The sequence below is a fragment of the Quercus suber genome, unplaced genomic scaffold (assembly GCF_002906115.3).
Source record: "Quercus suber isolate HL8 unplaced genomic scaffold, Cork oak 2.0 scaffold_97, whole genome shotgun sequence".
NCBI classification, from domain to species: Eukaryota; Viridiplantae; Streptophyta; class Magnoliopsida; order Fagales; family Fagaceae; genus Quercus; species Quercus suber.
Window position 1 is genome coordinate 1,234,923 of NW_027069562.1, and position 15,221 is coordinate 1,250,143.

At 33.5% G+C, this 15,221-nt stretch overlaps 2 protein-coding genes across 2 annotated transcripts in view; both read left to right on the plus strand.

The window, feature by feature from the left end:
- LOC112036212 (uncharacterized) overlaps window positions 1-14,642 on the plus strand; it is a 31,114-nt gene extending 16,472 nt beyond the window's left edge. Inside the window, exon 2 of the mRNA XM_065774701.1 lies at window positions 13,972-14,642. The gene's annotated coding sequence lies outside the window, so the exon portion shown is untranslated. The remainder of the gene's footprint in view (window positions 1-13,971) is intronic.
- LOC112004566 (uncharacterized) lies at window positions 12,333-14,616 on the plus strand. Its single transcript, XM_065774715.1, has 2 exons — window positions 12,333-12,455; window positions 13,972-14,616. The coding sequence occupies exons 1-2, from the start codon at window positions 12,333-12,335 to the stop codon at window positions 14,614-14,616; spliced, it is 768 nt and encodes a 255-aa protein (XP_065630787.1).
- Window positions 14,643-15,221: the final 579 nt, after the last annotated feature.

Below are 15,221 nucleotides of genomic sequence, written 5' to 3' on the forward strand. Positions count from 1 at the left end.
CTCCTTGGAAATTGGCGACTTCATTACTGACCCAGCTGATAATACTCTTTTCGAACTCTACATGAATTAATTCTCACCAAACCCCCATCCCCTATATAAAGTAAGGAGATGGTTCCTCCACAACCCATGAACCTTTCAACACAAACAGAACAAAACACTTTCTTCCAACTTCCCATGCCCTTTTAACAACCCCGCCGGAATTGTTCCCGGGACTGACAAAAACCGGTATGGCCGCAGCCCCCACTGGGCTTTCGGTGCGGCAGAGTCTAGGCGTAACCCTGATGGTGCCCTTCGAGGTATCCCAGAGGGATGTTGCTAAAGAATCTAACGTCTTTCCTCGGAGCACACCCCCGACGAGGAAGGCGTGCGAATTCACCTTATGGGCGGTGCTCGAGTGTTGCCGTCTCCAACGGCCAACACTTGAGAGGAACTGAGAGAATCGAGGGAACATCATGGGGGAGGGTATCCCGGAGCCCCTGCATCTGCTTCTCTCTTTGTTCCAGCTCCGCCTAGCCGAGGAGGGAGTGGTTGGGGGCCTGAGAGCATGATTACCCTTCACCTCCTCCGCCGCGTGTCAAGCTCTCCCATTCTCTTGGTGCCAAATAAAAGCACGAGTTGACACTTCCCTCCGGCCAGTTTCTTCTTAGGGCGGCTCCACCTGGGCCTCTGATTGTAGGAATAGCAGGTGGCTATTAGCTCGTAAATTTGCTTGTAAAACAGGCCTACCTGAGCCTCTGATTGTAATATGTAATTTTTCTATGCATGAAACAATAATATCAAGATCTTTCTTTGTTTGTTTTGTTTTCTCTCTTTTTTTTTTTACTGCCAAATCTTCCATATACCCCTTTTTTTTTTAACTTACTGTAAAACAAATACTTAGAACTTAGAACACTTACCTGGTGTGCCGGCCAGCCCCCTAATCCTTCCCACAGACGGCGCCAATTGTAGGGACCCAGTTTGGATTAACCCTGAGTGATGGGTTTTCAGCCCAATAAGCCCAAACAATACATTTATAGAGAGTAGGGTGAAAGGTTTAGGTGCTGGCCGTCGATCACCAAGCATGAACTTTCTTATAAAAAAAATGCTAAGAGTTTCTTTACCAATGGGGGGATGCTCCTCGGCCTGTGACCGAGGAGGCCTTATTGTTCTCTCTTTTTTTCTCCCCCTCCTCTTTACTTTACTAGCTTTTCTTTTATAGTTTTTATCTTCCTATCCCCTCCTTCCATCTGTGATCATCAATTTGCCTTTTTTTCTGGTCGTCCGTCCCATCAGAGGCCTTATCGGTACTCAAGTGGTTCACTCTGATCAACGTTATCCTGCCAAGGGGTTACCTCCCCATTAATGCGGCCAGGGGGGTTAGTTGAATGCATTAAATATGAAAGTGACAGCTTACTTTAGGGTTAGTCTCTCCTCAAAATTACCTTCGTCAGGCCGAGGACAAGGTGGTCCTCGGTGTGGATTGGGAAGGAAAGGCTTTCCCTCACCTTGGCCCTGAATAGCCTGTGCTCCTCGGCCTGGGCCTTGGGCCTGCTACATGATGGGCCGAGGCTATCAGGCCCATGGGCCCCACAAAAACAATCCAACATTTTATAAAACGTCACTATAGGTCCTTAAAATGTCACTATAGACTCCTTAAAAACGCTGCTATAGAGCTTCAGAATTTTTTTTTTTAATAATTCGATTTTAAGAAAATCGAATTTCAAAAGAAGGTCATTTCCCTAATTAGTTTAGGAAAGGGGCAAAATGCTTTTTTTTTTTTTTTTTGAAAGGGTCATTTGCCCATTTTCTCTGGTAAGTTATGCAAATTTTTATCAAAGTATATATTAGTAAAAGAAAATCTTTTTTTTTTAATAGAAACAATCTCTAATAATTATACCACATACCAGTTACTAACGAAATTCTCCATACGATTTTAGCAGCATTTTTTTTTTTTTTTGTAAGTTATGCAAATTTTGATTCTAATGTATTTATTGGTAAAAGAAAATCGGCTAATTTTTTTAAACATAGAAAAAAAATCTCTAATAATTATACCATACCAGTTATCCACTATCCGTCTGACCACAATGCATGGCACATCCTCCACCTAAAATACAAATTATAGAAGTCAATGCTAAATTATTGAATTAGGTACCTTGCACAAAATTTTCAAATAAGGGGGAAAAAAAAAACGAAAAAAGTTGCTAAATTGATGAGTGGCCTATGCGCAAAATTGTCTCTAGTTTTTCTTTCTCAGTCAAAAAATTATTCAAGTTTACGTCTCCTTTTCAAGAAGTGGTCAACAAAACCACCTTACACCTTTAAAAGTGATATTTTGTATAACAAATAGACATATCATTTTCAATGCGCACATGGGTTTGTCGAGTTTTTTCCTTCTCCCTTTTTCCTTCCTTTAATTTTTGTCTTTTTCTAAACCCAACTGTTTTTTTTTTTCCCCCTTTGGTTTTCTTCTTTAGTCTTTTTCTTTTTATGTACCTCTCTTTTTTTGTATTTTCTTTTCCATCTGTTTTGGATCATTTGACTTATGCTCTCTATAAAATAAAAAAAAAACAAACAAACGAAGTGTCCTTACACAATTTTTTAATAGAAAAATGTGTTATTTTTTGTTTTATTTAATAGGGATATAATTGTAAATTTCTTCTCAACAATTTTTCATTTTCCCAACTAAACATATGTGAGAAAAAACTAAAAGAAAATGAAACTTCAAATCTTAATCATATTATTTTTGTCTTCTTTTCAGTACCAAAAAAATACAACAAATAAAAGAAAACATGATGAGAAAGACAACAAAGGGTAAACATAATTTCAAAAATACCTAGATAATAGGATGAGAGGAAAATTATGAGGGAGCTTCTTGAGAAACTTCAAATCTTAATCATATTATTTTTGTCTTCTTTTCAGTACCAAAAAAATACAACAAATAAAAGAAAACATGATGAGAAAGACAACAAAGGGTAAACATAATTTCAAAAATACCTAGATAATAGGATGGGAGGAAAATTATGAGGGAGCTTCTTGAGAAAGATATTAGATTGCTTCAATGCAACATCACTCTCTTCAATTAGCTTCACCTAAATATTCTTAGCTTTCTCAAGCACCATCTCTACAATAATTCTTCAAACACTACAATCATCCAAACAACATCACAAGTACAACTCCCTCGTTGATTCAAGTAGAAGATCTATGGATCAAACTAAGGAACCATGGGTTTTACCCATTCCTTCAAATGACAATGTGATTTTAAATTATTTGACCCAATTTGGTCGATCGTGTTAGGTGACGAGTTGACTTGTATACTAATTTAAACTAACATGTGAACGCCCTTTATCTTACCTTATCTTTTAATATTTTACATGAAATAGTTGCACTCGAGCAACATCATCATCCCGATTTTTCAAATTAATTTAGCAAAAAAACCATAATTATGTCTTCTACCCACAATATTGTTTTTTTTTTTTTTTGCTCGATATGTTTTTATCATCATTTTGTTGTGGTAAGTTATGCAAATTTTTATTTCAAAGTATTTATTAGTAAAAGAAAATCCATTTAAAAAAAATAGAAACAATCTCTAATAATTATACCATACCAGTTGCTAACAAAATGCTCCATATGATTTTAGCAGCATTTTTGTTTTTGTTTCTGTAAGTTATGCAAATTTTGATTCCAATGTATTTACTGGTAAAAGAAAATCACTAATTTTTTTAAACATGGAAAAAAAAAACTTTAAAGGTGTTTGGTACATGCATTTAATAATATGTGTTTTGTTATTTAAAAATATGTGTAAATAAACAAATGTGTAAAAATACGTATTATATTATTTAAAAACTGAAAATTATTGTTTGAAATGGTGTAATAAACACCCTACTAGTAATTATACCATACCGGTTATCTACCATCCGTCCGACCACAAGTCCACAATGCATGGCACGTCCTCCACCTAACATACAAATTATAGAAGTTGTAAATTTATGAGTGGCCCATGCGCAAAATTGTCTAAATTTTTTCTTTCTCAGTTAAAAAATTATTCAAGTTCACATCTCCTTTTCAAGAAGTGATCAGCAAATATATCAGGAGCCCACAAACATTACTAAAAGAAGAAGAAGAAGAAGAAGAAGAAGAAGAAACTAATTTGTGGGCTGCACATGCCCTAAATTGTAAATTCACAAGGACAAGTTGAGAAAGATGTTCACAAAAATTTAGGGTCCATTTGATAAGAGATTTTTTAGTGTGTTTGGTAAAAGAAACTCATTAATTTTTTTAACATAGAAAAAAAAATCTTTAAGGGTGTTTGGTATATGTACTTAAAAATATGTATTTTATTATTTAAAAATATATGTGAAAATACATGTGAGTAAAAAAATTTGTAAAAATACATATAATATTATTTAAAAATTAAAAATTATTGTTTGAAATAATTTACTAACCACTAATAATTTTTTGATTTGATTTGACCCACTAATAGTTATACCATACCAGTTATCAACTATCCGTACGCCCACAAGTCCACGATGCATGGCACGTCCTCCACCTAAAAACAAATTATAGAAGTTGTAAATTTATGAGTGGCGCATGCGCAAAATTGTCAAATCAAATCATGTTTAAGAAGAAAAAAAAATTAAAAAAAAAAAGGAAAAACGTTGCTAAATTTATGAGTGGCCCATGCGCAAAATTGTCTAAAGTTTTTCTTTTTCAGTTAAAAAATTATTCAAGTTCACATCTCCTTTTCAAGAAGTGGTCAGCAAATATAAGAGAAGCTAACAAACGTTACTAAAAAAGAAGAAGAAGAAGAAGAAGAAGAAGAAGCTAATTTGTGGGCTGCACATGTCCAAAATTGTAAATTCACAAGGACAAGGTGAGAAAGATGTTCACAAAAATTTAGGGTCCTTTTCTCAACAAAAAAAAAAAAAAAAAAAAATTTAGGGATGTTCACAAAAATTTAGGGTCCTTTTCTCAAAAAAAAAAAAAAAAAAATTTAGGGTCTATTTGGTGAGAGATTTCTAAGGGTGTTTGTTAAAAGAAAATCACTAATTTTTTTAAACATTAAAAAAAAAAAATTCTAAGGCTGTTTGGTATATACACTTAAAAATTTGTATTTTATTATTTAAAAACAAATATAAAAATATGTGTGAGTAAAAAAATGTATAAAAATACATATAATATTATTTAAAAACTAAAAATTGTTGTTTGAAATATTGTACTAAACACCCCACTAATAATTATACCATACTAGTTATCTACTATCCGTCCGACCACAAGTCCACAATGCATGGCACGTCCTCCACCTCACATACAAATTATAGAAGTTATAAATTTATGAGTGGCCCATGCGCAAAATTGTCAAATCAAATCATGTTTAAGAAAAAAAAAAAAAAAAAAGGAAAAAAGTTGCTAAATTTATGAGTGGCCCATACGCAAAATTGTCTAAAGTTTTCCTTTCTCAATTAAAAAATTATTCAAGTTCACATCTCCTTTTCAAGAAGTGGTCAGCAAATATATGAGGAGCCCACAAACATTACTAAAAAAGAAGAAGAAGAAAAAGAAACTAATTTGTGGGCTGCAAATGTCCTAAATTGTAAATTCACAAGGACAAGGTGAGAAAGACGTTCACAAAAATTTAGGATTCTTTTGGTGATAGATTTTTAGCAACACTGTTAAAGTATTGTGAAAATTACATGTAAATTAAAAAGTGTTATAAAAATTAGTATTTTAGTGTTGGGTGCCCTCCTCTAGGTGACTATGTCCTTGAAACGAAGGAAATTACTGCATAAACAGGCCAGAAAGAGAGTGATAAGACCTAACGTGACTCTCCCTTACTGGCACCTTCCTTGTCTATCTTTAAGTGTGATAGCTATATACCATTATACCAATCTGTCAGGCTCTCATTAACTACACCATTTTTAAACTAACACGATTTGTTAATTAATTTTGAGTCTAGTTATTAAATAATCACGCCCCTATTTACATTCCCCTGTAAATACGTACCTGCTTACCTAATGTGAAGTTGCGCACTAGTTCTCTAAAGAAATGGCAAGTCCGAATAATGGTATCACCAATGTCCATAAGTTAAAGATTGAAGCTCTGTTATCAGTGACACCTTATGTTGGTGCAAACACAATAATAATGGAAACAACACTATTTGGATTGAGGCGCGGTACTCGCTCTCTTTAAAGAAATTCAAGCTCTTAGTTGGCTAAATTTTGTAATCGATGCAGACCTTCTCTGATTTGTCTCTCCCAGAATACAACAGCCCAACAAATGTTGTATGGCTAGAACAGTTTCTGCACAAAGTGTTCAAGCCCCAAGCTCCACCAGAAGAACACCTTTCTTTGGCCCGAAATTTCTCAAGTATTTAGGAATATTATTGAATTCACTCTCTCACACAACACTCTTTGCTTTTAACTATTTTTTTTATTCACTCTTGATATAAACTTAGTCCATAGCATAGCTGTATATATAGTCTTCCAACCCTTCACATAACCTACATGTTATTTATTAATTTTTAAAAAAACTTCTCTTAATTTATTTCATCTAACTGCCATACAAGTTACTCTTTCTTTAACAAATTTTATTCTAACTCATCTCTTTATTCTTCTTCAGTTTTTTTGAGTTTCAACATATTTAATTTAAAATGTACTAACATTCCCCCACTCATTTTAATATTAAATTCAAAAAATGAGAGATTACCGGGCAAAGAGGGATTATTATGCATCATGAAGGTGTGCTCTGCATTGAACCTTCACTTAATGAAACAACAATCTCTACTCCAGAGTCAGTAGTGGTCTCCGACTTGAACTATGACTACTTAAGGGAAATAAAGTATTACTGCTCACACATAATGATCCAGGTGTTGACATGAGCTTTTATAGCTAGCACTTTACGGCCGTGTGCTAATTCTAGTTTCATGAGTGTATTTGAGATTAAGTCCAAATCTCATAGGGAGCGGCCCTACTCCCACACTCACATAGGTGAAACTTTGTCAAGGGTGCTCCTGTAATTCTGACACCCCACTTATACGAGCTACAAATTTCGTTAATAGTTTTTTACTCAACCTCTCCACATTACAGGATAAATGCACTTACATCATAGGGATGAACAATTAAAAAATTATTTACAAAATAAATAATTTTTTAAAAAATGAATAGTGCATTTCTTACGACCATTATGTGATTCGTTTTTCCCATTGAACCCAATTCTCAGGATCTCTGGTCCTCGGGTTGGGTATCCTCATACATGGCTCATGATTCTATGGACTTTAATCCCATCCCCCTCGATGTATTCCAGACCCTATCTCTTGCCAAGGCCTTGGTAAATGGATTTGCAAGATTATCATTAGATTTAATATAATCCACAGTTATGATGCCACCACTCAAATAAGAACGCACGGTACTGTTCTTTCTTCTTATAGGTTTGGATTTACCGTTGTAGTAACGGTTTTTAACTCTACCAATTGCAGCAGTGCTATCACAATTAATTAATATAAGTGGAATTGGCTTTTCCCAAAGTGAAATTTCATATAACAAATCTCTAAGCCAATTTACCTCTTCACTAGCTGAAGCTAATGCTATTAATTCAGCTTCCATTGTTGAATTATCAATTATTGTTTGCTTTTTAGATTTCCAACAAATAGCACCACTACCTAAGGTATAACCAGTGGTAGAGAGAGAATCACCTGACAAAGTATTCCAATCGGCATCACTAAAACCTTCAATCACAGCAGGGTACTTTTTATAAAATAAGCCATAGTTTTTGGTACTAATTAAATATCTCATGACTCACTCAATAGCTAGCCAATGATCTTTACTAGGCTTGCTAGTAAATCTGCTAAGCACTCCTATTGCATATGCAATGTCAAGTCTAGTACAATTAGTAGCAAAACGCAAACTACCAATGATACTAGCATAATCCTTTTGATCAAAAATCTCATCATCATTATTCACAGGAAATAAATGAACACTAGAATCAAAAGGAGTGGCTACACTTTTGTGATAATGAAAATTATATTTTCTCAATATTTTCTCAACATAATGTGATTGATCAAGATATATTCCGTCACATGCTTTTGTAATTTTCATGCCCAAAATAAAATTAGCCTCACCAAGATCTTTCATATCAAAATGGCTTTTAAGCATATTTTTTGTTTCATTTATAACATCCATATTTGAGCCAAAAATCAACATATCATCCACATAGAGGCTAATAATAACATGTAAATTATTCCATGATTTAGAATAAATACATTTATCACATTAATTTGATTTATAACCATTCTCAATCATGCAGGAATCAAACTTTTCATGCCACTGCTTAGGTGCTTGTTTTAAGCCATATAGGGATTTAGTTAGCTTACATACCTTGCTTTCTTGAGCTTTTGTAATTTTCATGCCCAAAATAAAATTAGCCTCACCAAGATCTTTCATATCAAAATGGCTTTTAAGCATATTTTTTGTTTCATTTATAACATCCATATTTGAGCCAAAAATCAACATATCATCCACATAGAGGCTAATAATAACATGTAAATTATTCCATGATTTAGAATAAATACATTTATCACATTAATTTGATTTATAACCATTCTCAATCATGCAGGAATCAAACTTTTCATGCCACTGCTTAGGTGCTTGTTTTAAGCCATATAGGGATTTAGTTAGCTTACATACCTTACTTTCTTGTCCAGGCTCTACAAAGCCTTCGGGTTGATCCATATAAATCTCTTCCTCTGGGTCCCCATTTAGAAAAGCAGTTTTTACATCCATTTGATGAATTTTCAAATCAAAAATTGCAGCAATAGCAATTAATAATCTAATAGATGTAATTCTTGTTACCGGAGAAAAAGTATCAAAGAAATCAAGATCAGCTTTTTGTTTAAAGCCTTTTGTAACAAGTCTAGCTTTAAACTTATCTATTGACCCATCCGGTTTCAATTTTATTCTAAGGACCAATTTACAACCTATGGTCTTATAACCCAGTGGAAGATCTACTAATTTCCAAGTTTTATTAGAAATTAGAGATTCTATCTCATCATTTACAGCCTCTTTCCAAAATATAGCATCAAGTGATGTTAAAGCCTCTTTTAAATTTTGGGGATTTTCCTCAATGTTAAAAACATAATAATCAGGGCCAAAATTCTTTTCAACTCTAGCTCTTTACTCTTTCTAGGTTCCATTTCAAAATTTTCTTGATTTTGTAGATGTAAAGTAGAAGAACTAGGTTGTGACAAAATATTTTCTTCACCCCCACTACTTTTCAATCTAAAAGGAAATTTTTCTTCATGAAAAATTGCATCACCAGATTCAAAAATTATTTTGTTTTCAAGATCAAAAAATCTATAGGCTGCACTATTAATCGCATAACCAAAAAAAGTACAAGTAGTAGCTCTTATACCTAATTTAGGCATTTTAGGATCAGTAAGCCTTACATAAGCAAGACAACCCCATACTCTCAAATATCCCAAATTTGGCTTATGTCATTTCCACATCTCAAAATGTGTGGTGTGTGACTTTTTATGTGCCACCCTATTCAAAACATGACATGCAGTTAAAATAGTTTCACCCCAAAAATGTAAAGGTGCACCAGATTCAATTAACATGATATTTGTTAACTCAATTAAAGTTCTATTTTTTCTTTCAGCCACACCATTAGAAGCAGGTGAATATGGTACAGTAGTTTCATGAATAATTCTCAAAGACTAAACAAATGAGTTGAATGCACTTGATTCATACTCACGGCCTCTATCATTTCTTATTCTTTTTATTTTTCTACCGAATTGATTTTCAACTTCTTTTAAAAAAATCTTGAAATTTTTCAAAAGTATCGCTTTTATTTTTCAACAAATAAATAGTTGTATATTTTGAGATATCATCAATAAAAGTGATAATATATCTATTTCCTCCACAAGTTAAAATTCTCTCAAATTCACATAAATCAGAGTGAATTAACTCAAGCAATTTGGTATTTCTTACAACACTTTTATGAGGCCTTTTTGTAATCTTAGCTTGACTACAAATTTCACATTTTTCAAAATCTTTTGACAGTCTTCGAATTAATCCTAAACTACTCATGATTCCCACATATCTACAATTTATATGACATAAACGAGTATGCCAAATATTAATAGAAGAAAGCATATAAACTGAATTAGTAGATGCTTTATTATTCTCAATATTCAATTTAAACATTCCATCACAAGCATAAACCTTGCCCACAAATAATCCCTTTTTAGTGATTACATAATTATCAGATTCCATAGTTTGCTTGAAGCCAGCCTTGTTAAGTAAAAAACTTGACATCAAATTCTTCCTCATGGACAGAGTGTAAAGAACATCTTTCAATGTTAGCACGTGTCCAGAAGTGAATTTCAATTCAACCTCACCAATTCCAAGAACCTTGGTTTTGCTAGAGTCACCAAGCATAACAGTTTTTTCTTCTTCAAGAGTGTATAACCTGAACCAATTTTTGTCATATCAGACGTGCCTATTAGCACCAGAATTTGCCCACCGCCCTTCAACATATTGCACCATATTGATGTCTATAATCATAGCCACTAAAGACTCTTCGGTTTCGTTAGCCTGCGGGATAGATTCACGTTTGAAATCTGCAAAATCGAGCAATATGCCCACTCTTGCCATAGACAAAATAGGATCTATTAAATTGATCTTGTGAAGGGGGTCCTTGGTTCTTATTGTAATTTTTATTCGGGTTTCCCCTTCCTTGAGGTCTATTATTATTTTTAAAGGATCTCCTTTTAGGCATCAATTGACTATTTCTAGGAAAATGATTTTTGGGCATATTATTATTGGTTGAAATAAGGTTTACCTTTGTGGTGGAATTACCATTGCTCTCTTGTGTCATGAGTGCATCTTGTCCTCTAGCCTCCTCCTCCACACGAATGCGTGTGATCAAAGTCTCCAAGGATGTCTCCTTTTGTTTGTGCCGCAAAGTCTTTTGGAACTCCCTCCAAGATTGTGGTAGTTTATCAATTATGCCAGCTACCACCAAATTGTCTCCAATCTTTATGCCTTTGGATCTCAATTCTGCAACGATCATTTGGAAGTCTTGTGCTTGATCCACCACCGATTTTCCATCCACCATTTGGTAATGGAAAAATCTGCTAGCAAGATACTTCTTTGCATCTGCCTCCTCGGTATCATACTTGCTTTGTAAAGCTTTCCAAATTTTCTTAGCAAAATTGTAAGTTATATCATAATAATCATAGAAATGATCAGTAAAACAATTCAATAGATAAGAGCGACAATTATACTTATCTTTTGTATATTTATCTATTTTTTCTTGATGGAGAATATATTCTTCATTACTCATCTCATCAATAGGAACTTTTGATGGATTCTTGTTAGTGAGGATGTAGGAGACTTTGAGAAGACTCAAGTAGAAGAGGACATTTCCTTTCCACCTCTTGAAGTGGGCTCCCTTAAAGCGAAAAGACTTGTTAAGATCTCCAACAGGCTCATTTGGTTTCTCTTGTGTCGATTCCATGTGATTGAATCTCCTTAAAATTATTGATACAAACACAATAATAATGGAAACAACACTATTTGAACTGAGGCGCGGCACTTGCTCTCTTTAAGGAGATTCAAGCCCTTAGTTAGCTAAACTTTGTAACTGGTGCAGACCTTCTTTGACTTGTCTCCCCCAAGATACAACAGTCCAACAAATGTTGTATGGCTAGAACAGCTTCTGCATAAAATGTTCAAGCCCAAAGCTCTACCAGAAGAACACCTTTCTTTGGCCCGAAATTTCTCAAGTATTTAGGAATATTATTGAATTCACTCTCTCACATAGCATTCTTTGCGTTTAACTATTTTCTTCATTCACTCTTGATATAAACTTAGTCCATAGCATAACTGTATATATAGTCTTCCAACCCTTCACATAACCTACATGTTATTTATTAATTTTAAAAGAAAACTTCTCTTAATTTATTTCATCTAACTTCCATACAAGTAACTCTTTCTTTAACAAATTTTATTCTAACTCATCTCTTTATTCTTCTTCAGTTTTTTTGACTTTCAACATATTTAATTTAAAATGTACTATCACCTTATAAGCTGATTGATCAGAGACCAGTGCGCTGAGTTTTGGCTACGGACCCTGTTGGTTCAGGAATATTCCGAAGGTGTCTTCATGTGCTTCTTTACTAAAAGAACGTGAGTGAGGAGGATTCAGGGTCAGTTTTTGCAGGTTGGGCTAAGGAGTCACTAGCAAGAGCATTGTATGGGCAGCCATTGCTTAGTGGAAGGCTACGGCGTGGAGAGGATGGTGATGGAGAGTTAGAAATAGTGTCCAATGATAGTGGTGCTCGGCTCGTGGAGGCACAAATGAATATAACTTTATCGGAGTTTCTTGAATTGAAAGAGAGGGAAGAAGCAGAAGCTCAGCTTGTTTCTTGGAATGATATTGATGAACATAATCCACAGTTCTCTCCGTTATTATATGTTCAGGTAACTAATTAAGCTTACATATCAAGGAAAAATAAAATCTAGACTATTTTTATAGTTATGTTAGAACGTTCTGGCTTAGTAAATATTAAAACAGTTTATATGTAACTAGTTTAATTTCAGCGTTTTTTTCTCTTAATCAATCTTACAAATGATGAGTATCTTTAAAAGTGTGCTGCACTGTCTTGTATGGTTGTGAATTGCCTCTCACAAATTAAATTTTGACAAGACTTTGACACAATATGTCAGTACCTATAACCTAAATGCTTAATAAGAACTAGTTTGTAATTTTATGCATATACATTAATACATTTAAAGATATACAATAAGATATATAATATAATTAGGGGCAGACACCATAAGTTAAAACTCTAAAAAAAATAAAGATACATAATATAATTTCTATATATATAATTTAAATACTATTGATAGTCATTTTTATATTTTGTTGGCTCTTTAAAAAATTTTGTAAGGATGTTATTAAGTATAAAATGTAAATTGTCCATTTATTTTTATAATTATTGTGAAACACTTTTTATTTATTTATTTCTTATTCTAGTATTTTTGGTTTTTGTATTAATAACTCATTTAAATGAATATTTATGATTTGGTCTCACATTTGATTCTAAAATTAAGGAATAAAACTCTTCAAGAATAAATAATTTAGGACACATGAAGCAAAATTGGAACTCCAACTAGAATTCTAATTTGAGTTTTTCTCAGTTTCACCTATCATTATATATATATATAAATTGATGGGATAAAGAGAGATCTTCTTTAGTATTCTGCAACACCGGTCATAAATAACTTATCATATCATCATATGTAAAAATATAGTGTTTAGGGTCTGTTTAGATACAACTTATTTTTGCTGAAATTGAAAATTGAAAACTGAAAACACTGTAGTAAAATAATTTTTAAATGTGTGAATAGTGTCGTAGGGCCCATTTTTAATTTTTTTTTCTGAATAAAGTAGTTGTGGGTCCCATGAACAGTACGTGAACAGTAACTTTGTCCCTAGCATAGTGTAATCACGTTCATGAACAGTGCCGTTTATTGTTCATGAACGCTAAAAAAAAAAAAAAAAGAAAGTGCAATGGCAAAAACGCAAACTTGGTATCCAAACCCCATCTTAATATATGGATATTGTGTGAAACATTATATATTGTTCTTGGCGTGATGGTTATTCTACAAGTAGTAATTAAGGGCTGAGGTTTAAGTTTTTAAGAGTGAGTTTCATACATATATACACTTAGATTAGACTAAAGAAAAGTGCGAAATAATAATTTTCTTTAAATACGAAAAACCTAAATTCCATTTTTCTTCTAATTTTGGCGGAATGTGTGAAGTGTGACATTTATTTAATTTTCAAATGAGACAGTACCAAAAACCCAAGGTCGACAACAACATTCATCTAATGGCCCAATATATGCAAGGGTTCTAACTAGATTCAAAAGTAAGCTAGATAGTAGTGTGAATTAAAATGGAGCAGTCTTTTTTTTTTTTTTTTTTCCTACAGGTGACAAACTTCCGGTGTGGTGGATACTCGGTTGGTATTAGCTGTAGCCTTCTTCTGGCAGACATTTTGGTGAAGGATAACTTCCTCAATAATTGGGCAAACATGCACAACAATTTACTTTCCAATAATAATGAATCCACAAAGCCCATATTTTACCTTCCTAATCTTAAAACAAATGTTTATTCCCCTGCTAACATAATTAGCCATAGTCCAAGAAATGATTGTGGCCAAACCATTCATTTCAAGGTCACTCCTAATGAAAATGCAAATTTGGATTATGGTGAATTCTGCAAGTCACTTGCATTGCTTTGCATTGAGAAGACAGAGAGAAGACTTGGTAGCACAATGGCTTCAGAGTTTTCTTTGTTTGTGAAAGAAAACTCCGAGGTCATTGAGATGGCAAAGTATTCTAAACATGGACATGTTAATCCACAATTGAGTCTCAAGACTCAAGTCACTTGGGCAGGTTGGGATGAATATTTAGGGGCCAACGAGGCACCTTTCCGTGATGGGAATAAGCCTATGCATGTTTCATATTGGATTGGGTCAATTTTTGATGGTCTTGTCATTGCAATTCCACCTCTTAATCAGGCTACTCTTGGAGTGAACATATTAGTCACAATTCCTAATGAGAACAAACTCTAGGACGAGCCGGACAGTTTGAATTTCTTTAAAAAAAAAAAAATTCTATATGTGATTCTAGGAAAGGGGAAGAATTGTTTGGTTAAAGTTTCATGTTAGTCGTTAGCTTGATTTGGTATGGGGTTTAATTTTACCATTCACCTGTAATTGTTATTTTATCTTTATTTGAATGATGAAAGCCAGTTATGTATTTGAATGATCAAAAGACTTTTGAGTTGTTTGTAATTTTTGTGCATTGTTTGCTCATTTAATTTAGCTTATTTGTTATCTGCGTGTAAGAATTTTTTAATTTAGACTTAGCTTACGCCTTGGTTCATTGTGAGGGGTTTGACCAACTTAAGGGAGTGAATTTTGTACAGTACCTGCCTGTATGTGTTGTATTGGTACTTAGACTCTAGGGCAGCGCTACGTTGTAGTCAAGTGGTTCAAATGAACCCCCTAACCCGATTTTTTTTATATAAATTAAAAAAATATATATTTTAAATCCCTTGCAATACAAATTTGCACACCCTCACCTTGAACCTGACCCTTTCTTTTGAAGCCTAGCTTAAACCCCGAAAAAAAAGGTCTAACAGAAATTTTTTGGTCTTTAATCTCATAAATAAAAA

Coding starts and splice junctions, on each gene's coding strand:
- LOC112004566 (XM_065774715.1), top strand. CDS start 12,333: ATGAATATAACTTTATCGGAGTTTCTTGAATTGAAAGAGAGGGAAGAA. Junction 12,456..13,971: donor CTCCGTTATTATATGTTCAG/GTAACTAATTAA, acceptor TTTTTCCTACAG/GTGACAAACTTCCGGTGTGG.